The 23,705-nt window shown below is 45.7% G+C and overlaps 1 protein-coding gene across 1 annotated transcript in view; it reads right to left on the reverse strand.

The window, feature by feature from the left end:
• ITGA11 (integrin subunit alpha 11) overlaps nucleotides 1-23,705 on the reverse strand; it is a 276,560-nt gene that overhangs the window by 232,724 nt on the left and 20,131 nt on the right. The window contains exon 2 of the mRNA XM_069766420.1: nucleotides 17,647-17,758. Coding sequence (XP_069622521.1) covers nucleotides 17,647-17,758 — 112 coding nt within the window. The remainder of the gene's footprint in view (nucleotides 1-17,646; nucleotides 17,759-23,705) is intronic.

The following is a 23,705-nucleotide window of genomic DNA, read 5'->3' on the forward strand; positions in this document are numbered from 1 at the left end:
TCCACAAATGCCATGACAGAAAAGGACGACAATGAGCAAATCAGGGTCACAGATAAGAGAAATTTAGGCTGTATCGTACTAATGGTAACAGACCTAGAGACTCTCTTAGTACGCTTAGGGCAATCAGAGATAACATGAGCAGAATCACCACAGTAAAAACACAGCCTATTCTGACGTCTGAATTCCTACTGTTCTATTCTAGTCAAAATCCTATCACATTGCATAGGTTCAGGACTATGCTCAGAGGATACTGCCAAATGGTGCACAGCTTTGCGCTCACGCAGACGCCGATCAATCTGAATGGTTAGAGACATAGATTCGTTCAAACCGGCAGGCGTAGGAAAGCCCACCATAACATCTTTAAGGGTTTCAGAAAGACCTTTTCTGAAAATAGCAGCCAGAGCCTCTTCATTCCATTTAGTGAGCACAGACCATTTTCTAAATTTCTGGCAGTATAACTCTGCTGCTTCCTGACCTTGACGCAGGGCCAACAGTGTTTTCTCAGCATGCTCTACAGAGTTAAGGTACCGTCACACTAGACGATATCGCTAGCGATCCGTGACGTTGCAGCGTCCTCGCTAGCGATATCGTCCAGTGTGACAGGCAGCAGCGATCAGGCCCCTGCTGTGCTGTCGCTGGTCGGGGAAGAAAGTCCAGAACTTTATTTGGTCGCTGGACTCCCCGCAGACATCGCTGAATCGGCGTGTGTGACACCGATTCAGCGATGTCTTCACTGGTAACCAGGGTAAACATCGGGTAACTAAGCGCAGGGCCGCGCTTAGTAACCCGATGTTTACCCTGGTTACCATCCTAAAAGTAAAAAAAAACAAACACTACATACTTACCTACAGCCATCTGTCCTCCAGCGCTGTGCTCTGCACTCCTCCTGTACTGGCTGTGAGCGCCGGGCAGCCGGAAAGCAGGGCGGCGACATCACCGCTCTGCTTTCCGGCCGCTGTGTTCACAGCCAGACCAGAGAAGCAGAGCGCCGGGGACAGACAGCGGTAGGTAAGTATGTAGCGTTTGTTTTTTTTTTACTTTAACGATGGTAACCAGGGTAAACATCGGGTTACTAAGCGCGGCCCTGCGCTTAGTTACCCGATGTTTACCCTGGTTACCGGGGACCTCGGGATCGTTGGTCGCTGGAGAGCTGTCTGTGTGACAGCTCTCCAGCGATCAAACAGCGACACTGCAGCGATCCGGATTGTTGTCGGTATCGCTGCAGCGTCGCTATGTGTGACGGGGCCTTTAGGTTCGTCATACAATAATCTGAGCGCTTGAAAAAATGCGTCTACATTCAATAATGCCGGATTCCCTGTTTCAAGAGAAAAAGCCCAGTCTTGCGGATCACCACGCAGCAAGGATATGATGATTTTCACCTGCTGAATGGGATCACCTGAAGAACGGGGTTTCAAAGCAAAAAACAATTTGCAGTTATTTTTAAAGTTCAAAGACTTGGATCTGTCTCCAAAAAACAAATCCGGAGTTGGAATTCTGGGCTCTAAAGCCAGAGTCTGGACAACATAGTCCTGGATACTCTGTACTCTTGCAGCCAGTTGATCCACACGAGAAAACAAACCCTGAACATCCATGCCAGAGCATATATCTTGCACCACCCAGATATCAAGAGGAAAAAAGAGGCAAACCAGAGCACAGAAAAAAAATGGTTCAGTACTTTCTTTGCCTTCTTTTGAGATACATTTAATTAATTTTTGGCCACTTGTACTGTTATGATCTGGTGGTTTAGGAACAATATGAGACAAGCTCTGAAGGAGGTGGTATCTGTACTGACCGCAGACCCTGAACCTAGCAGCGCAACTAGAAATAGCCGTGGGGGGTACCTGACGCTCCCTAGACCCCTCGGCACAGCCTAAGATCTAACTTCCCCTAAAGATGGAAACAGGAAACCTATCTTGCCTCAGAGAAAATCCCCAAAGGAAAGATAGCCCCCCACAAATATTGACGGTGAGAGGAGGGGAAAATAACATACGCAGAGATGAAATCAGATTTTAGCATAGGAGGCCAGTCTAGCTTGATAGATAGGACAGGAAAGGATACTGTGCGGTCAGTATAAAAACTACAAAACAATCCACACAGAGTTTACAAAATCTCCACACCTGACTCCACACCTGATGTGGAGGGTAAATCTGCTTCCCAGAGCTTCCAGCTAACAGAAAAAATCCATAATGACAAGCTGGACAAAAATAGAATGCACAGAACAGTAAGTCCACAACATGTGGACTGAAATGAGCAAAGCCAGAACTTATCTTTGCAGAACTGGTCAGGAAACCAGGAGAATCCAAGCAGAGATGTGAATCCAGCCAGAGAACATTGACAAGTGGCATAGGCTGAAGACTAGAGCCAGGTTAAATAGCAGAGCCAGGAGAGACGATTAGTGAAAGCAGCTGCTAAAGCTAAACCCAAGGAGCGGCAGTACCACTCAAAACCACCAGAGGGAGCCCAAGGGCAGAATTCACAAAAGTGCCATTTACAACCTCCGGAGGGAGCCCAAGAACGGAATTCACAACATCTTATATAGACAAGTGTGTACCTTTCCAAATCAAATTCTATCAGTTTAATTAAACACAGCTGGACTCCAATGAAGAAGTAGAACCATCTCAAGGAGAATCACAAGGAAATGGACAACATGTGACTTAAATATGAGTGTCTGAGCAAAGGGTCTGAATACTTATGATCATGTGATATCTCAGTTTTTCTTTTTTATTAAGTTTGCAAAAATTTCTACATTTCTGTTTTTTTTCAGTCAATATGGGGTGCAAAGCAGTAGCATAGCTACCGGTGGAGCAGAGGGTGCGGGCGCCCTGGTCCGGTGCTCTGAGGGCGCCCACCCAGAGCTATGCTACTGTAACTGTATCGGCGCGCGCAGCGCGTCAATACAATTACATTCTGCGGCAAAGCAGGGAGAATCGATTTCCCTGCTCTGCCGCCAGCTGTATGGGGCCTCTGAGCAGGCGGGGGGGCCCGGTGCCAGCAGTGGCCCCCGCCGTCATCGGAAGATCAGATGTACCGACATTAAGCCGATACAGCTGATCGCATTGATGGGAGAAGGAGCGCTGCGCTCCTTCTCCCATCATCCCCTGTCAGTGTCGGTGTCTGACGTGGCCGACACTGACAGCAGGCGCGATGACGTCATTGCCCGGTGTCCAATCAGCGGGAGCAGCATAGGAACCAGGAAGAAGAGAGGTAAGTATTTATTTATTTTTTTATGGATGCTGCTGCCTTATTACAGGGTCTGACTATGGGGGCGCTGCCTTATTACAGGGTCTGACTATAGGGGTGCTGCCTTTTTACAGGGTCTGCCTATGGGGGGCTGCCTCATTACAGGGTCTGACTATGGGGGGGGCTGCCTTATTACAGGGTCTGACTATGGGGGCCACCTTATTACAGGGTCTGACTATAGGGGTGCTGCCTTATTACAGGGTCTGCCTGTAGGGGTGCTGCCTTATTAGAGGTCTGACTATGGGGGCTGCCTTATTACAGGGTCTGACTATGGGGGTGCTGCCTTATTACAGAGTCTGCCGCCTTCTTACAGGGTCTGCCTATAGGGATGCTGCCTTATTACAGGGTCTGAATATGGGGGCTGCCTTATTACAGAGTCTGACTATGGGGGTGCTGCCTTATTACAGGGTTTGCCGCCTTATTACAGGATCTGCCTATGGGGGTGCTGCCTTATACTACAGAGTCTGCCTATGGGGGTACTGCCTTATTACAGGGTCTGCCTATATGTGGTGCTGCCTTATTACAGTGTCTGCCTATCGGGGCTGCCGTATGCTATAGAGTCTGCATATGGAGAGTGCATTATACTATATTGTGGACTATTTGGTGCATTATGCTACTGTATATGGAGGCAATCTAGGGTGGCCATCATACAGTATGGAGATTACAGTGTGGGGGTCATTATTCATTGTTGGAGCCATCAAACAGTTTGGGGGCTACTAAGGAGTCAGTATACTGTGTGGGTGCATTATACTATGAATAAGAGAGCATCATGCTGTGTCTAGAGGAGCTGTACAGGGGAGACTTGGCACTTTATGAAATGTAAAGTGGGCACTTATTGTTATAGGGGAACTCAGGTTACTGTGGCTATCAAAGGGGCTCACAGGGCAATATTACTTTCTAGGGGCAAAATATGGGCAATGTTTTCTAGGGCACTGGCACCTGGCATTACTATATTGTAAAGAGTTGCTTTAGAATTTAGAGGTACAGAGAACCACACAGCAGGTGCAGTAATAGGGTCACATACGGCAGCAGTGGCTCAGTATTGTGGCATCAGGTGCAGTAATAGGGACACATGCGGCAGCAGCGGCTCAGTATTGTGGCATCAAGTGCAGTAATAGGGACACATGCGGCAGCAGCGGCTCAGTATTGGGGTATCAGGGGCAGTAACAGGGACACATATGGCAGCAGCGGCTCAGTATTGGGCTATATGGTGCAGTATTAGGGACACATACGGCAGCAGCGGCTCAGTATTGGGGTATCTGATGCAGTAATAGGGACACATACGGCAGTAGTGGCTCAGTATTGGGGTATCAGTTGCAGTAATAGGGACACATATGGCAGCAGCGGCTCAATATTGGGGTATCAGGGGCAGTAATAGGGACACATATGGCAGCAGCGGGTCAGTATTGGGGTATCTGGTGCAGTAATAGGGACACATACGGCAGCAGCAGCTCAGTATTGGGGTATCAGTTGCAGTAATAGGGACACATACGGCAGCAACAGCTCAATATTGGGGTATCAGGGGCAGTAATAGCGTCACATGCGGCAGCAGCGGCTCAGTATTGGGGTATCAGGAGCAGTAATAGTGTCACATACGGCAGCAGAGGCTGAGTATTGGGGTATCAGGTGCAATAATAGGGACACATACGGCAGCAGCGGCTCAGTATTGGGGTATCAGGGGCAGTAATAGCGTCACATACAGCAGCAGCGGCTCAGCATTGGGGTATCAGGTGCAGTAATAGGGACACATACACACACGGCACCAGCGGCTCAGTATTGGGGTATCAGGTGCAGTAATAGGGACACATACGGCAGCAGCGGCTCAGTATTGGGGTATCAGGTGCAGTAAGAGGGACACATACGGCTGCAGCGGCTCAGTATTGGTGTATCAGGCGCAGTAATAGGGTCACATATGACAGCAGTGGCTCAGTATTGGGGTATCAGGGGCAGTAATTGCAGCGCCCCAGAGACCTGGTCGTTGCAGTATGACACTCTGCCACCAAGGGGAGTGATGGTACGTTTGATGGCACTGAAGGAATTCTCCTGACCAGGTATCACCAGCACACATTACACTTCACACTCCGGCCACTAGGGGGAGCAAAAGGCTTTATTTATTGGGCCCCTCCTCACACTGGTAAAACTAGGGGTTGGATAGAAAGTTAGTCAGAAGCTGACTGGGTTGGATTCAGGCAACATCCTGTGGCAGGGGGTGTTGCAGGGAGAAGACACAGGGGGGTCCCTGTCAGGCGTGGGAACCTGGCAGGTGCCTAGCGAACAGAACAGAACGTTACGGAACCGCGCCTGCACCTCCTTGCGGCGGTATCCTAAGAAAGAGACAAGAAAGGAAGGATATTGTGGAACAGTGTAAACGAGATCTAGCAAAATGGAGTACCAGTAGGAGTCGTGCCGTGAGACCGAGGCAACATCCTACTGAGGCGCGTAGCTGGTGGCCGGAACACCGCGGGAGTAACTGACTTCAGGCCTTACTTCAAACTCCGCAGGACAGTTAATTATAGGTTGGCTGTCTACCTTAAATTTCCTAAGAAGACATAGGGGGCAACATTGGGAGAGGGGCATCTCTAGGGTCCCGGAAGACCTCCAAGCCTTCCCGTCATACGGGTGCGTCCTAGCCAAAACATACTGGGGGACGAGAAACTAGCAACATCTGGAACTAAAGAGAGATAGAGCTGTAGAGAACGAACGAACGAGAACAGCAGTTGTGAGGACTATTCCAAATGTTCAGCAGGGTAGGACTACAACACACAGGCGCTAGTGGTGGGCAATGATTTCCATCTGCGAGGGAAACTCTGGAAGTGCCCATCAGACCGGCCTGTCTCTGATAGCCCTGTTAAACGTGCTCTGGATTGAGGATCTTGAAGTCTTCAGTAAAGAGGTAAAGAGACTGCAACCTTGTGTCCTCGTTATTGCCTGCACCTCACACCATCACTATCCATCTTACTGGGAAGCCCTGGGGACATAATTTACCTGTGGGAAGGTATACCATCCAGCTGCCATTCCATCACCCCAGCGGACCCCGCAGCAGCGTCGGTCACCCTGACCGAACACCACAGGTGGCGTCACAAACCCCTGACAGACTGCACCACTTTTATTGGACGCCCCTTAGCAGGGTCGTTGGACCGGGTCTAGCCACCGTGACAGCCTCAGAACCGAACCAGAGAGGCCCGGTACCGAGAACGCGCGGCCCTGTGTCTGGGGACGATCCATAATAGCGTCACATACGGCAGCAGCGGCTCAGTATTGGGGTATCAGCAGGATGAGGAGTTTGTGCCGGTTGGGAATTGATGGTGATGGGGCTGGAATATGAGAAGTGAAACGTGTCTTTGTTGTATTCTCTGCAGATGAGTTGTAGCTGGAAGAAGTTGTCATGTCGGTCTAGGACAGATGGAAAAGGCGGGAAAAAAGAACGATTCCATCAGAAAAGACGTCATTATCTTTAACTGTGCTGTGATCTGTTTATGTTCTGTAGGGCTGGTATCTAACTCTGACCTTATGGTGGTAATATCCATGTTGGTCGTTATATAGAGATTATCTTCCGTAACAGCGCGGTCATCTGCTGAGGTTCTCCTCCAGTATTAGGGCGCATCACCGAGTTGTAATCAAGGTTACCTGGTTAGGGGCCCACTCAGAAGTTTTGCCCACCCGAACCAAAACCCTAGCTACGCCTCTGGTGCAGAGTGTACATTAATGAGAAAAAAAATGAACTTTTTTGAATTTACCAAATGGCTGCAAAGAGTGAAAAATTTAAAGGGATCTGAATACTTTCCGTACCCACTGTATTTGTCACACATGTTGTGTATTTTCTGGGAAACCCTTTTTAAGTAAACCCATAAACCATATTCAGTGTTCTTGAACTCTTAGGTCAATTAAATTTTCAGCAAATGTTGGTAAAGTTTCTGGTGGTCTAGGGGCAATAAAAGGGCTAATTGTTAAAGGGACACTGTCACCTGAATTTGGAGGGAACAATCTTCAGCCATAGAGGCGGGGTTTTCAGGTGTTTGATACACCCTTTCCTTACCCGCTGGCTGCATGCTGGCTGCAATATTGGATTGAAGTTCATTCTCTGTCCTCCGTAGTACATGCCTGCACAAAGCAATGTTGCCTTGCGCAGGTGTGTACTATGGAGGACAGAGAATGAACTTCAATCCAATATTGCAGCCAGCATGCAGCCAGCGGGTAAGGAAAGGGTGTATCAAACACCTGAAAACCCCGCCTCCATGGCTGAAGATTGTTCCCTCCAAATTCAGGTGACAGTGTCCCTTTAACTTCCTTGCACTCTAGGTCAGTTAATAGATAAAGGCCTTATGATGATAATATTTCACAAAATATGACTTTTTATCCTAAAATTGTGTTACTTCCCATTGCTTTTAATGAGATCGGGATTTTAGGCACTGGTGGAGCTGCAATGGCAGAGATACAGCATCACTTTCTCATATACAAATATTATTACAATAAAACAGTTAAATTGAATTTTTAGATTCTTTGATCTTTCTTTTCTTGACAGATGGTCTGAGATGGTCTGAGATGGTCTGAGGTGTTCTACCTGATGCAATGGTCAATTATGGGTTTAGAAAATCAATGTAAATCTTAACGCTACTTTGAAGAACGACTTACTGTATTTATACATAAAGGTTATTTGATTGTTTTTCAGATCTTGAGGTTTTTCTACGGAGTTATTAATTGTGGATCCTGTGGGGAATTTCAAGGAAGCAATGGAATATGTCTAAAATACATGATAAGGTCAGATCTCCTAGTGTAGCTTATCTCTAGAGTTAATAGAGACTGGAGAAGGTTCTGCAACAATGTAACACTAGACTATAGAACTGATTCATTGCATAGGAAGCAAAGAGCAGAATATGACACTAGCATTATATCTTGTCCACATACCAAACAGAAAGCTTCGTCTCGGGCTAAGTCAAAGTTAAAACACCCTTGAGTATTAAAAAAAAATTAACAAAGAGATTTAAAATATGCATATCACAGGAGTGCAGTGGTTTCTGTGTGCTTTTTTCTGGAGGGAGGATGGACTATAAAGAGTGGAGGAGTATAATGGAAACTGCATACAACAACCAAGTTGCAACCATACTATGGGAACATGGCATAAAAATATATAATGGAGAACAACTGCAGATTTAATAATTTGTCCTTTACTAGTTTTCTTCTTTAGGCTCACTCAGGACATGATGAATATTTTTTAGCCTGTATAGGAGAAAAGATGTACCCTTTTTCCAGCATACTTTTCCTTCCCTCAGGATTCATTACTAACATTGGCTCAAAACATGGCTTCAAATAACTTCAAACTGCTGTGTGTGAACCTGACCTGAACCTTTCAGCCTTTCATGCGAACAGAAGCAAGTCCACGTCATCTGCTTTACTAGGAACAAATGTAACAAATTGGCTGAGCAGAGAAAGACCTTAGGGACTATCTCATTATCTGATTTATGTTTTATCCATCAGAAAGGAGAATTATAATTCCTTTGTTTATATTCCTCATTTCTTTTAAATCTGCTTCTGACTTTCCCTTAAAAAAAAAACTGCATCAAAAGCTATAATGGCGTTTCTCCCATTTTTTCCAAATCACTTCTTCAACAATAATATTAGTTATGATTTCTATAGATATCATGTGCAAAGTACAGCAGAAGCACCTCGTGTACCTCTCACTATCATGGCTGACATTTGGGACCTTGTCTATTTGAACAGCGTGATCTGGCCCTAATAATTTCTGTAGGCTCATAGTCACATTAATAAACTTTCCAGCTCTTATGGAATCATGGCCAGAATCTAAGCTCCTTCTCAACTTAATCCCTTCAGATAAGACATAGCCAACATTTGAGATTCCTACAGATCCCAAATGAGATACAAACACACCACAAAAATGCAAACATGTGGAGGCTTCTTTTTGGGCTTTTTTTTCCGTTCTAATAAATGTAACTGCAGCACCACAGGTTACCGGTTGCTGCAGTGATGTTGCTTTTCCTTCGGGGAAGGTGATGTCATACTCAGAGGCAAAGGAGTTCTCTTCACCAGGTAAGGCACACACATGCAACACATTCTGAATCCAGGCCAGGAGGGGGAGCTCAATACCCGGATTCAGGGGAGCTTCCCTATGCTTTATGTTTCCTGACCTGGAGGAGGAGCTTGTTAGTTGGTCCTGGGAGACCAAGGAGAGCAGACGTCTAGGAGAGACGTAGTGCAGATAGAGAGAGGCCTGGCAGCCACGACGGAGCTGCAGCCTCTGGGAAGGAGTAACCTGTTGGGTTGCATGTGGAGCAGCCGGAAGGGAAGGAGCACAGGAGAGAGACAGAGCTCAGAGAGGAACTGTGGCAGGGCACGCTCGGAGCTGAAGCGCAGTAGCCGGGTATCGGGATCCCGAGGCTTTCGTGGACTCTAGGACACAGAGCAGAACCAGAGGGCACTACACTATACATCACCTGCCCGCACCACGCCTGAGAAGCAGCAGCACTGGAGGAGCTCGGGGCATCCGAGAGTCCCTGTAAAAAGGCTCAAGCTGCCCGTCATGCAGGTACCTGTCCCAGGACAGGGGGAAACTGGAGGACCTTGTAGGAAGCTTAAAGCAGCAGGGACCTCACTTAGAAAGGCGCAAGTAGGAAAGGCTCATAGACCTCTACTGGGAAAAGAGAACTCTAATTTGCCTCTGAGTTGGCAGGACCACCATCATCCGTGCCTGGTACCCTGGATAGTGTTGAACAATACCTTCCGATATGCGGAAATATCGGTATCGGATTGTATCGGCCGATATCAAAAAAATATCGGATATCGCCGATACCGATACCCAATACCAATGCAAGTCAATGGGACACAAATATCGGAAGTAAAATAAGCCCTTTCTGTCCTTGAAGATCCTGACCTCTCGGGGGTCTGTGCGGGCTGCCGGGGGTCTGTGCGGGCCTGCCGAGGTCTGTACAGGCCTCTCGGGGGTCTGTGCGGCCTGCTGGGAGTCTGTGCGGCCTGCCGGGGGTCTGTACCGGCCTCTCGGGGGTCTGTGTGGCCTGCCGGGGATCTGTACGGGCCTCTCGGGGGGTCTGTGCGGCCAGCCGGGGGTCTGTGCGGCCGGCCGGGGGTCTGTATGGGCCTCTCGGGGGTCTGTGCGGGCCTCTCGGGGGGTCTGTGTGGGCCTCTCGGGGGGGTCTGTGCGGCCTGCCGGGGGGGTGTATTGGCCTCTCGGGGGTCTGTGTGGGCCTGCCGGGGGTCTTTATTTGTGTGCAGGCATCGTCCGATGGGACTACAAGTCCCATCGGGCGATGCCTGCTACAATGGCAGTGATTGACACATTAGTGTTATGATGCTGTGGTTTAGGAGAAACATGGAACAAGCTCTGAAGGAAGTGGTATCTGTACTGACCACAGTCCCTAAGCTCAACACAACACTAGAAGTAGCTGTGGGATGCTCCTAACTCTCCCTAGGCACCTCGACACAGTCTAAGAGCTAACTATCCCTAAAGAGAGATGCAGGAAAACTATCTTGCCTCAGAGAAAATCCCCAAAGGATAGATTAGCCCCCCACAAATAATGACTGTGAGTGGAGAGGGAAAAGACATACACAGAATGAAACCAGGATGAGCACAGGAGGCCAGTCTAGCTAAATAGATAGGACAGGATGGAATACTGTGCGGTCAGTATAAAACACTACAAAAATCCACGCAGAGTTAACAAAAAATCTCCACACCTGACTAAAGGTGTGGAGGGTAAAGGTACCGTCACACTGGACGATATCGCTAGCGATCCGTTACGTTGCAGCGTCCTGGATAGCGATATCGTCCAGTGTGACAGGCAGCAGCGATCAGGCCCCTGCTGTGATATCGCTGGTCGTGGCAGAAAGGCCAGGAATTAATTTCGTCGCTGGCTCTCCCGCTGACATCGCTGAATCGGTGTGTGTGACGCCGATTCAGCGATGTCTTCGCTGGTAACCAGGGTAAACATCGGGTTACTAAGCGCAGGGCCGCACTTAGTAACCTGATGTTTACCCTGGTTACCATCGTTAAAGTAAAAAAAACAACCACTACATACTTACCTACCGCTGTCTGTCCCCGGCGCTCTGCTTCTCTGCACTCCTCCCGCACTGGCTGTGAGCGCCGGGCAGCCGGAAAGCAGAGCGGTGACGTCACCGCTGTGCTTTCCGGCCGCTGTGCTCACACAGGGCAGAGAAGCAGAGCGCCGAGGACAGACAGCGGAAGGTAAGTATGTAGTGGTTGTTTTTTTTACTTTAACGATGGTAACCAGGGTAAACATCGGGTTACTAAGCGCGGCCCTGCGCTTAGTAACCCGATGTTTACCCTGGTTACCGGCATTGTTGGTCGCTGGAGAGCGGTCTGTGTGACAGCTCTCCAGCGACCAAACAGCGACGCTGCAGCGATCCGGATCGTTGTCGGTATCGCTGCAGCGTCGTTTAGTGTGACGGTACCTTAAATCTGCTTCCCAGAGCTTCCAGCAAGACAGAATTAATTCATACTGATAAGCTGAACAAACATAGAAAGCACAGATCGGATAAGTCCACAATCTGTGGACAGAAAAGAGCAAGCAAGAACTTAGCTTTGCTGAACTGGTCAGTATAACTGGGAAATCCAAAGAGAAGTGAATCCAACCAGGAACCATTTACAAGTGGCACTGGCTGAAGGATAGAGCCAGGCATAAATAGCCGAGCAGAAAAGACGATCAGTGGAAGCAGCTGCTGACAGCTAAATCCAAGGAGCAGCCATACCACTTGAAACCACAAGAGGGAGCCCAAGAGCAGAACTCACGAAAGTGCCACTTACAACCACTGGAGGGAGCCCAAGAGCGGAATTCACAACACATTAGCCAATGATGGGACAGTAGTGGTCCCATCATCCGGCTAATGTGTTGAATGTATAAAAAAAAAAAAAAAAAAAAAACATACCTACTACATACATACTACATACAATACATTCATACATTACATACAATACATACATACAGACATACAGTACATAAAACATAGAGTGCATACTCACCATTGCTTGTCATTTTGATCCCCGAAGCCAGTGTTATCTGTAAAAAAGATTAAAATAACAAGCAACCAATATACTCCCTGATCCACAGAAATCCACGAGTGTCCCACGACGATCTCCCGTGGAGAACGGCAGCATCAGCTGATGCGACCGCTCTCTAGGGGCACCAGGAACACAATGAAAGGAGGAAGGTATCCTTCCGCATTGTATTCCTCCGCTGCTGTAAAAAAAATAGTCCCTAGTCTCACTTTTGGCATTGCTGTGTGAGAAAGTTTCCCACGCAGCAATTGCCATAAAGTGAGACTTTGAACTCTAGTAACCTCTCAGTGATGCACTGCAGGAGCCATTGTCTCCTGTCAGTGTGTCACTGAGGATCCTATAGAGCAGTGACATCACCTTATGTCACTGTTCTGTAGGGGAGATCATCATGGGACACTCGTTCTTAATTGGACTACAGCGGACAGGTAGTATACGGTTTATTATTTTATTTTTATTTTTTGCAGGCGCTGAAGTATGGTAAGTATGGTTAAATGAAGAATATTAAAATACTTTTTTCCTAATGTGTGTGTGTTTTATTAACCCTTTACTAGTATTGGATTAATAATGGATAGGCGTCTTATTGACGCCTCTCTGTTATTAACCTGGCTTAATGTCACCTTACAATAGCAAGGTGACATTAACCCCTTATTACCCCATATCCCACCACTACACGGGAGTGGAAAGAGAGGGGCTAAGTGCCGGAATTGGCGCATCTTACAGATGTGCCATTTCTGGGGCAGCTGCGGACTGGTATTTGTAGCCGGGGGGCCAATCCCATGACCCCTCTCTAGGCTATGAATATCAGCCCGCAGCTGTCTTCGTAGCCTTTTAATAGCCAGTAAAGGCTACGCAGACAGCTGCGGGCTGATATTCATAGCAGGCTACAAATATTGGCCCCGGCGGTTGGCTTTCCCCCTCTGGAGCAGAAAATTGCCGTTTTTTTTTAAAAAATTAAATGCTCATTAAGGCCTCTTTCATACTTGCGTCGGTACGGGTCCGTCGCTATGCATCGGACCGACGTACCGACGCACGTTGTGAAATTTGTGCACGACGTGGGCAGCGGATGCAGTTTTTCAATGCATCCGCTGCCCATTCTGAAGTTGGGGAGGAGGGGGTGGAGTTTCGGCCGTGCATGCGCGGTAGAAAATGGCCTACACGACGGACAAAAAAAAACATTGACTTGAACGTTTTTTCATGCCGACGGTCCGCCAAAACACGACGGATCCGTTGCACGACGGACGCGACGTTTGGCCATCCGTCGCGATCCATCGCAAATAAAAGTCTATGGGTAAAAAACGCATCCTGCAAGCACATTTGCAGGATCCGTTTTTTCCGCCGGATCTGTTTTTTTCTCATAGAGTTGTATTAGCACCGGATTGGCCACATGTTTCATCTGTTTTTTGCCGGATCCGTCAAAAAAGCTGTTTCTGCCGGACGGAAAACACATACAGAGGAACGGTTTCCTGTCCGGCGAAAAAACGCACAGCGACGGATCCGGCTAAAAACGGATGAAACGTGTGGCCATCAGGCGCAATCCAGCGCTAATATAACTGTATGTATGTATGTAGTATGTATGTATGTATGTAGTATGTATGTAGTATGTTGTATGTATGTTGTATGTATGTAGTATGCATGTATGTAGTATGTATGTATGTAGTGTGTATGTATGTATGTAGTATGTATGTATGTAGTATGTATGTAGTATGTAGTATGTATGTAGTATGTATGTATGTAGTATGATGTCCCATCATTGGCTAATGTGTCAATCACTGCCATTGTAGCAGGCATAGCCCGATGGGACTGTAGTCCCATCGGACGATGCCTGAACCCCCCCACAGACCTCAGAGAGGCCCGTACAGACCCTCGGCAGGCCGCACAGACCCTCAGCAGGCCGCACAGACCCCCGGCAGGCCGCACAGATCCCCTGAGAGGCCCGTACAGACCCCCGGCAGGCCGCACAGACCCACGGCAGGCTGCACAGACCCCAGAGAGGCCTGTACAGACCCCTGGCAGGCCGCACAGGCCCCCGGCAGGCCGCACAGACCACCGAGAGGCCCGTACAGACCCCCGGCAGGCCCGCACAGACCCCCCCACGGTCACGCACAGACTCCGCCCGCACACACAGATGTAGTCTCCGCCCACACACAGCCCACACTCCATTATAGTGCATCATTGCACTATAGGAACTTCTGATTCCGGTATCCGATATCTTAAAAATATCGGAACTCAGTATCGGAAATCCGATACAGCGAATATTGGCCAATACCCGATATTTTCAGTATCGGAATGCTTAACACTAACCCTGGACTGTGGCCTGTCACCCACAAGTAAACCAGGTAAAGACTTACAACTCGTCTTCTCTCATTTATTCACCGGCTATACCATCCACGCCACACACCTTTGGACCCCTGGGGACCCTGCTTCACCTGTGGGAAGTGTAACATCTGGGCTGCCGCAACATCCCCTCGGGGACCCCTCCAATGCAGTGTCGGTCCTCATTTTTGACCGAACGCCACAGGTGGCGTCACGACAAACTTTGAACATTTAACCCCTTTAACGTTGATGCCCAGGGCCACGTCCAGGTCGCAGCCACCGTGACATCCCCCTGTGTGACCGGACCCGGTACCGAGTATCCCACTACCTTGTGGGCGCATCATAACCCTTTATATTGATATTGATTTAACAATGCTGAGTAATATGCTGCCCTCAGTGGCTAAAGCAATTTAGATTAAGTTTCGACCATGAGTTTTTGGGGATGCTTTTTTCAGTAGCAGAAAAAGTTAATGGGATTTATAAAAATCTCATTCCCACTGTGCTTCTTTTTACTCGTCGTAAACTGAACTGTGGTCCGTTTTTGAAATCCGCAGCATGTCAATTTCTCTTTCAGGTACGATGAATTTTATGTGCGGATTTCCCCCATAGAATTGCATTAGAAGCAGAAAATCTGTAGGAAAAAATAATCGCATACATGTTTTTAGTGCTTTTTGGCTGCAGAAATGCACCAAACATGCATGTAGTCCACACATGACTATATCAATAAAGTTTTGCTGAAACCAAATGCCAAGCAGTAAAACATGACACCCCAAAAAGGGTTAACCCCCCCCCCCCCCCCGCGCATTAAATACACATGTAAAATAATGCACTCAAAAACACAGTGAAAAGTAACTTAATTGACCTAATACCGTAGGTGCAGGAAGTCTGCAACATCAAATACTCATTGTTGGAAAGTAGCTAGTGGCTTCTATGTCAAAAACAATTATAAAGAGCATCTGTCACTACTTTATTAGGTGCAATCAAGGTTGTTACTTAATCTGAGTATTTAATAAAATTATGTCACTGGTTTAGAAAGTGTTTGTGTACTAACTTCTTTTTATATTTAAGCTGGCCAGGCATCTGGATGAGGTCAACCATTTACTTTACTTGGCCAAATGAGTGGCCAACCATGTGATATGTCTATGTTCCTATCCAGTAACCAATTGCAATACGCCACTTTGAATGACTTTTCATATCGATTTCCTCATAATCCTCTCCTGGACGTCTGCAACAACCAAGAGTGTCTGAACACACGTCTGTCTACTTATTTTTGTAATCATTCAAGTATCCTGTGTTACACTGCCTGTAGTAAGGGCTGGACAAACCCCTGGCAGAATGTACAACCCCTGGCAAAAATTATGGAATCACCGGCCTTGGAGGATGTTCATTCAGTTGTTTAATTTTGTAGAAAAAAAGCAGATCACAGACATGGCACAAAACTAAAGTAATTTCAAATGGCAACTTTCTGGCTTTAAGAAACACTAAAAGAAATCAAGAACAAAAAACGTGGTAGTCAGTAATGGTTGCTTTTTTAAACCAAGCGTAGGGAAAAAATTATGGAATCACTCAATTCTGAGGAAAAAATTATGGAATCATGAAAAGCAAAAAAACAAAAAAAACCACTCCAACTTTCTTATAGCCAGAAAGATGCCATTTGAAATTACGTTCATTTTGTGCCATGTCTGTGATCTGCTTTCTTTCTACAAAATTAAACAACTGAATGAACATCCTCCAAGGCCGGTGATTCTATAATTTTTGCCAGGGGTTGTAGATTTGCTCATTGAACATTTCTACAGATTACATTTTTGCTCAGTAACGGATGAGGTGATGTTCTTCTGACAGGCTAGTCAGCTGTCAATTTTCACACTTGGATTTTAATGTTTAATTTTTCCCCTTTGACGATAATGTAAAATGCACCATTCTTCATTTTGGAAAACCTCTCTCGTTTGGCTGCAGGGAGGCAATGAACATTCCAGTGGCAGCCATCGGATTCTGTCATACAGGTCTGGCGTCAGTCACCGCTGTCAGTCAGTGCCAGGGTGTGGTTACAGCTGTCGCTCCCTATGTACTGAGTGGTGACTAAAGTCGCGCCTCTATGACTGAATCCGGAGGCTGCTGGGAAGAACAAAATTAATTTCCTCTCAATTGCTTGGCTGCCAGTGCAGTGGCCGTACGGCAATAGAACGCTATTAACTTGCTGCAGGTTAATACCTTTTTGTTAACATGACATGCTCTCTTTAATCTTACTTTTGCTACTATGTTACTGACATCCTCAATTGTGGAAATATAGAAAGGTATTTAGGGTGATCAGTTTAAATTTGGCCCAAAAAATAATATCATGGCATATTGCATTGGATGTTGTATTACTCTAATAGAAACATTACTTGTAGGGGAGAATCTCTCTCTAATATGGTGCCATATCAAGACACCTTACAATGGTAAATTGATGCTAAATAGTTTGGTTGTTGCCATCAGTGGCTGGATGAAGGAGGCAAGAGTCTGTCTGGATCCCAGAAACTCACTCAGCTTTTATGCACACACTGATTATAAGCAAACAGGTCACAGGTGAGGATGTTACCTTTAGTAGCCAGTCAAACCCATTTGTGTCAACTTCTGTGCATGTTATCAGTCCAAAATCACCAGGGTATGTGAACTTTTGATCAGGGTCATTTGGATGTTTTGGGTTGTCATTATGATTTAAAAAGAGAAAACACAGTAGTTTGACAATAAATGGCTTCACCCAACCACTAACCATGAGTGGAGAAAAAGTTTTGGTGTTATCATTCATATTATCTGAAAAAAGCCAAAGAAAGCAAAAATTCTGCCGAGGCACGTAAACTTTTGAGCACAACTGTATAACAAACATATGGTTTTATATTTTTGGTTGTCTATAGATTCACTTGTAGACACACTTTTTTATTATTCTTATAAGAAACAGGATAAGAAATAAAACAATATCTAACATTACCTGTAGAAATGATCTGCTAGCCGTAAACCCAACATCGTAATAAACTCGTGTGAAAGCGTGGCTGTGGGTGATCTGCACTTACCATTTCTTGTCTCCAACCAGGTGCTGCTTTACTGTATATCCAAAGAATGCATCCTTAGATCCTTGGATAATCCTTGGCTTCTTGTCATCAATGTTGAATGTGTCAGTCACACCTAAAAGATAAAAGATGGAGAATATAAAGAGCCGTGCACCTCCAGAAGGTAAGGCATTGCCCGACCATATTGTTGATCTCGACTTCTCATATGGAGTCTGTCAGCAGTACAACTATTGACAGCCCTTGATAGGAGACTTGTAGAGATGTGAAAACATATCTTTATGAAGGCTTTTAGTATGAGCATAGAAGAGAATGTGAAGGTTTAATCAAGCTCCATCAAGTGCTATCTGGGCGGACCCTTACTTTGAAAAGCTCTTAGCTCTCTGCAGTAAGCAAGACATAATCCCCCTCCTGCTCTTGAGTGGCAACTGTAGCAACCAATCAAGAGTCCACTACAGCCATCAAGAGCAGAGGGTAGGGGTCATAGAGTGTGACTGCAGATTGCTGAAAGTGTGTGTTAGAGGCCAGGACTTCCCCACAGTGTGGGATGTATTGCAGGCACTGTTTGGTGCCCTAGTCTCCGATTCAGGTCCGGCCGCTGGGTCTGCATGAAAAACTCCTTGAAGCTTCTGGGACCCAATGCATGAAGTGTAACAGTGACTCTCATCTACTATTTATACTATTAGCATATTCCTTTGGGCCGACTAAAACTCATGGACCCCAGTTGCAATCACTACGACTAAACTTTTTATGAACTTGCAATTTTTTTTTATATCAATTTACCCCTCTTCATCAAGATATAGCCATTTACAAAGAGATTGAGTTTATCACTACATTGCCGTGAGAAAGCAGAAATCATTCAAAATTTGACATTTTTCCCAGGAGTGGACATACTAGCAAAATCTCACCCATGCCAGATCATGTAATGCTCAGAAAAAAACTCAAGAGCTGCATCTCCGCTGCCGCACATTAAATGTTCCAAGTTTATGACAGTAATGTACATTGAGGTTATGTGCACACGTTCAGGTTTTTTCATGTTTTTTTTTGCATTTTTTCATGCTAAAAACGCTATAAAAACTCATTAAAAACGCATACATTATGCATCCTATCATTTTAGTGCACATGATGCGTTTTTTCCAGAAAATAACGCATCGCGGTAAAAAAAGCAGCATGTTCATTAATTTTGGGGGTTTTTTTTTGCATTTTTCCCGCTATTCTATGCATTTGGAAAAAACGCAAAAAAACGCATGCGGATTTCTGGCAGAAATGTCCGGTTTTTGTCTGGAAAATTTCTGGTTGACCGGAGAAAGCCTTCTCTTTCTAAAAAGAACATGACAGCACAGCTAAATTTTACAAAGTTGCACCCAAAAAAATCACAAGACTTCCTGAACTTTGTCCATTAGGCCCCTTTTACACATCAGTGTCTCTTTTACATGTGGTGACAGTTTTCACATGTACTGGAGACACTTACACACGTAGACCCATTCAAATGTATGGGTCTGAGCAAAAGGCAGCTTGGTCTGAAATACTGTACGTCACGCAAATGTGCACACTGATGACAAACGGATGACATCCGTGTGACACGTACCCGCGGCTAGGAAAAACTAGTTAGTGCTGTTTCCAGGCATCGGGTGCTGACTACAACTCTCGTCATTCTCGCTTGGTCTCCCTGTGATTGGCGAGACCAAGCAACGCTGATGACAGCTGTAGTCAGCTCATTAAATAAATAAATAATGGCATGGGGTCCCCCTTATTTTTATTAACCAGCTGAGGATAAGCAGATAGCTGGGGGCTGGTTTTACTATTCTGGGAAGGGGCCAATATCTATAAAGATTCCCAGCCTATTAATATCAGCTGACAGCTGTTTGTGTAGCACTTACTGGTTATTAAAAAGGGGAACCCCCCAAAAATGATGTGGGGCCCCCCTATTTTTAATATCCAGCAAAGGCTAAACAGACAGCTGTTGGATGATATTTATAGGCTGGGAAGGGGCCATGGATATTGGTCCCCTTCCAGAAAAATAACACCGGCCCTGAGCTACCCCAGAAATGGCAAATCCATTAGATGCGTCAATTCTGTTGCTTAGCATAAGTTCTTCCTGCTTGTCCTGGTGCATTGGCAAGCGGAGTAATCGTTTTGAGGTTGATGTCAGCTGTATAATGTCTGCTGACATCAAGCCCAAAAATACAGCAGAAAAAGGGGCAGCACCGCTTACCTTCCCAGATCTCTGAACAAATGCACTACAAGACATCACTGACATCAAGCCCAGGAGTTAGTAATGGAGAGGCATCAGTCAGACACCCCCATTACTAATCCCGCAGTCAAAAGTAATAAACACACACACAGAGAAAAGTCCTTTAATTGTAAAAATCTCTCCTTGACGCTCTTTTACCAATTTATTATTATATGGAAGAAAAAAAAAATCCAAAGTGGTCTGCCATAAATCCATCCCACGACCCACAATGTTCTCCAACTCTGCTACCTCTGGATGCTGTGCTGAGTAGTGACATCATTGATGGGACCGCTCAGCATGACATCCGGAACACACTGATAGTAGCGCGAGAACGCGCCTGCCGTGATGAGCGGTGGCGTAATTAAGGTTACTGCTGATCACAGTAGTTCTCACGGTATGCTTTGTGTGAGCCGGCCAGAAAGCTGCGTCACCTTACTGTCGTCACCATTCAGTGTGAGAAAGTTCTCCCATTTAGTCGGAATGTGGCTGGGAGGATGATATCACATACTTGTGGTCATATCACGTCCTATTCCCGCACTTGCACCGAGAATCTGCGCAATGTGAGGATTCACAAATCTATAGTCACATACAGTGATGGCAGACTTGTAGTATTAGACCGGACAACCACTTTAAGCAACGTTGCACACAAGAGCAAGCCAAAAGTAAGAGACTGATACAGAATACAAGGACTGTAATTCATTGCTATTAAAGATGGTTCTACAAGCAATTGATTCATGGGGTGTAGTTCATTTTTCACACACTGCTTCTACAGTTGACCTAATTTTTGCTAATGAATAAGTACATTTTTGATACCTTTTATACATATGTGGGCCATTTTAATTGCAAGGTGATTGATGAGAGTCTGGGTCCTTAGACGCCCACTTATTGCTCAGTTCTCCCCACTCTCTCCCTCCTCCCCAAGATGTGCGCAGGTTAGGAGTCAGGGTACCGTCACACAGTGCCATTTCGATCGCTACGACGGTACGATTCGTGACGTTCCAGCGATATCGTTACGATATCGCTGTGTCTGACACGCAGCAGCGATCAGGGATCCTGCTGAGAATCGTACGTCGTAGCAGATCGTTTGGAACTTTCTTTCGTTGCTGGATCTCCCACTGTCATCGCTAGATCGGTGTGTGTGACACCGATCTAGCGATGCGATCTAGCGATGCGTTCACTTGTAACCAGGGTAAACATCGGGTTACTAAGCGCAGGGCCGCGCTTAGTAACCCGATGTTTACCCTGGTTACCAGCATAAATGTAAAAAAAAACAAACAGCACATACTTACATTCTGGTGTCCGTCAGGTCCCTTGCCGTCTGCTTTCCACACTCACTGACTGCCGGCCGTAAAGTGAAAGCAGAGCAGAGCGGTGACGTCACCGCTGTGCTGTGCTTTCACTTTACGGCCGGCAGTCACTGAGTGCGGGAAGCAGACGGCAAGGGACAGACACCGGAATGTAAGTATGTGCTGTTTGTTTTTTTTTACGCTGGTAACCAGGGTAAACATCGGGTTACTAAGCGCGGCCCTGCGCTTAGTAACCCGATGTTTACCCTGGTTACCCGGGGACCTCGGCATCGTTGGTCGCTGGGGAGCTGTCTGTGTGACAGCTCCCCAGCGACCACACTACGATTTACCTACGATCACAGCCAGGTCGTATCGTAGGTAAATCGTATAGTGTGACGGTACCCTCAGGAGACAGGAGTGCACAGCCCCTGACTGAGCGCACACACAGAGCAGAGTATGGATACAATAGATTGGGATTGAGCAATTGGGAGATTGACTCCCATCAGTCTACTTGCAATATGTCTAAAAAGGTACCAAAGGTTTACTTTTAATACATAATGAGATGGTGTAAATTTTCACGTGTTGTTGTATTTACTAATTTTTAGACTTTTTAAGGACTGGGTGTTTTTCTACTATGTATGATACATAAAACCATACAATTCAAATATGGTATACTTTGTTTTTCTCTTGGCTGTAATTTGCAGTGTCCTTGTGACGTGTAATTGTGATGAGACCTATTAACTCATGTACTATAAGAATCCCATAGACTTTATGGGATCTGTTGCTATAATAAGGGCTTTCATTTTCTCTAAAAATAGCATTGGTCATTTCCATCAAACATTCCACAATTCTTCCACTGTCCACAGAACATTCTGAAAATAGACTTTTGGATTATTGAGATGGTTTGTGCAAATCTAGGACAAGATGACAATGTAGTGATGATTGTAGTAGTTTTCTCTGCTTTAATCTCCCAGCTACACCAGACTTTGTTTTTTTTTCATTCATGGCAGAATTATTTTGCACAATGTTAGATAATTATAAACTAAAGTGCAAGTAAAATTGAGGAAGTTAAAGGTTTTGGAACTGGACACCAGTGTTACAATAGATAACATATTGATAATCACTATGCATGGAAGACCTAAGCAAACTTAATACAGTATATAAAGCCTTTGTTAGGCTAGATTCATGTGTTTTGGGCTCTGCTCTTGTTATGTGTGTGCTGACCATAAGAATCAAGGATAGAGTATACCAAAACTATGTCCTACTTATTTCAATAAAACTGTGGGCAAAAAGAACTTGCATGCAAACAGAGTCAATGGCAGACATCTGTTACTAAATTTACAGTTGTATAAATCTTTTCTTACCTTTGAAACTGCAAAAACTCTTACTGTCATTTTAGCTAATTCTCAACTGACCACTGTAACCCTCTAATAATCACTCTCTCTTCCCTCACCAATCCATCCTGAATTGAGGAGCCAGATTCATATTTCTAAGTAAATAAGGCAGCACACATAAAAATTGGCCATTTTTATGCGCTAAAAGCTCTCATTTTTCATATTTCTAGTGCAGTAATGCAGTTCAAATTTCGTGTTTTCAAGTTTACATGTTTTAGCGCTGCAGTGTGCTGCCTTATTTACTTAACTATATACGAGTTGGCGACTCTAGGTTCAGCACCTGTTCACACTTAGTCTATGTTTGGATGTGCCGGTCAGGTTTTTGAAATGTATTCTTTAGCCTTCTGATCGTGCACTCCGCCTCCTAGCTTCAGGTGTTTTAATTACAACAGGTCCAATACCCCTCCACAGAGAGAGAGAATTTTAGTCTAAGAAGAGGTTTCACATGTACCCATTCAGATGGAGACGTTTATTCTCAGCGAGGTAAGGCAAGTTTAGGACCTGGTATAAGAGAGATGCCGTAAAGGGGCTACCAGGTACACATAAAATTGGCCATTTTTATGCGCTAAAAGCTCTCATTTTTCATATTTCTAGGGCAGTAATGCAGTTCAAATTTCGTGTTTTCAAGTTTACATGTTTTAGAGCTGCAGTGTGCTGCCTTATTTACTTAACTATATACGAGTTGGCGACTCTAGGTTCAGCACCTGTTCACACTTAGTCTATGTTTGGATGTGCCGGTCAGGTTTTTGAAATGTATTCTTTAGCCTTCTGATCGTGCACTCCGCCTCCTAGCTTCAGGTGTTTTAATTACAGCAGGTCCAATACCCCTCCACAGAGAGAGAGAATTTTAGTCTAAGAAGAGGTTTCACATGTACCCATTCAGATGGAGACGTTTATTCTCACCGAGGTAAGGCAAGTTTAGGACCTGGTATAAGAGAGATGCCGTAAAGGGGCTACCAGGTACACATAAAATTGGCCATTTTTATGCGCTAAAAGCTCTCATTTTTCATATTTCTAGTGCAGTAATGCAGTTCAAATTTCGTGTTTTCAAGTTTACATGTTTTAGCGCTGCAGTGTGCTGCCTTATTTACTTAACTATATACGAGTTGGCGACTCTAGGTTCAGCACCTGTTCACACTTAGTCTATGTTTG

The sequence above is a fragment of the Ranitomeya imitator genome, chromosome 4, assembly GCF_032444005.1.
Source record: "Ranitomeya imitator isolate aRanImi1 chromosome 4, aRanImi1.pri, whole genome shotgun sequence".
Classification (NCBI taxonomy): Eukaryota; Metazoa; Chordata; class Amphibia; order Anura; family Dendrobatidae; genus Ranitomeya; species Ranitomeya imitator.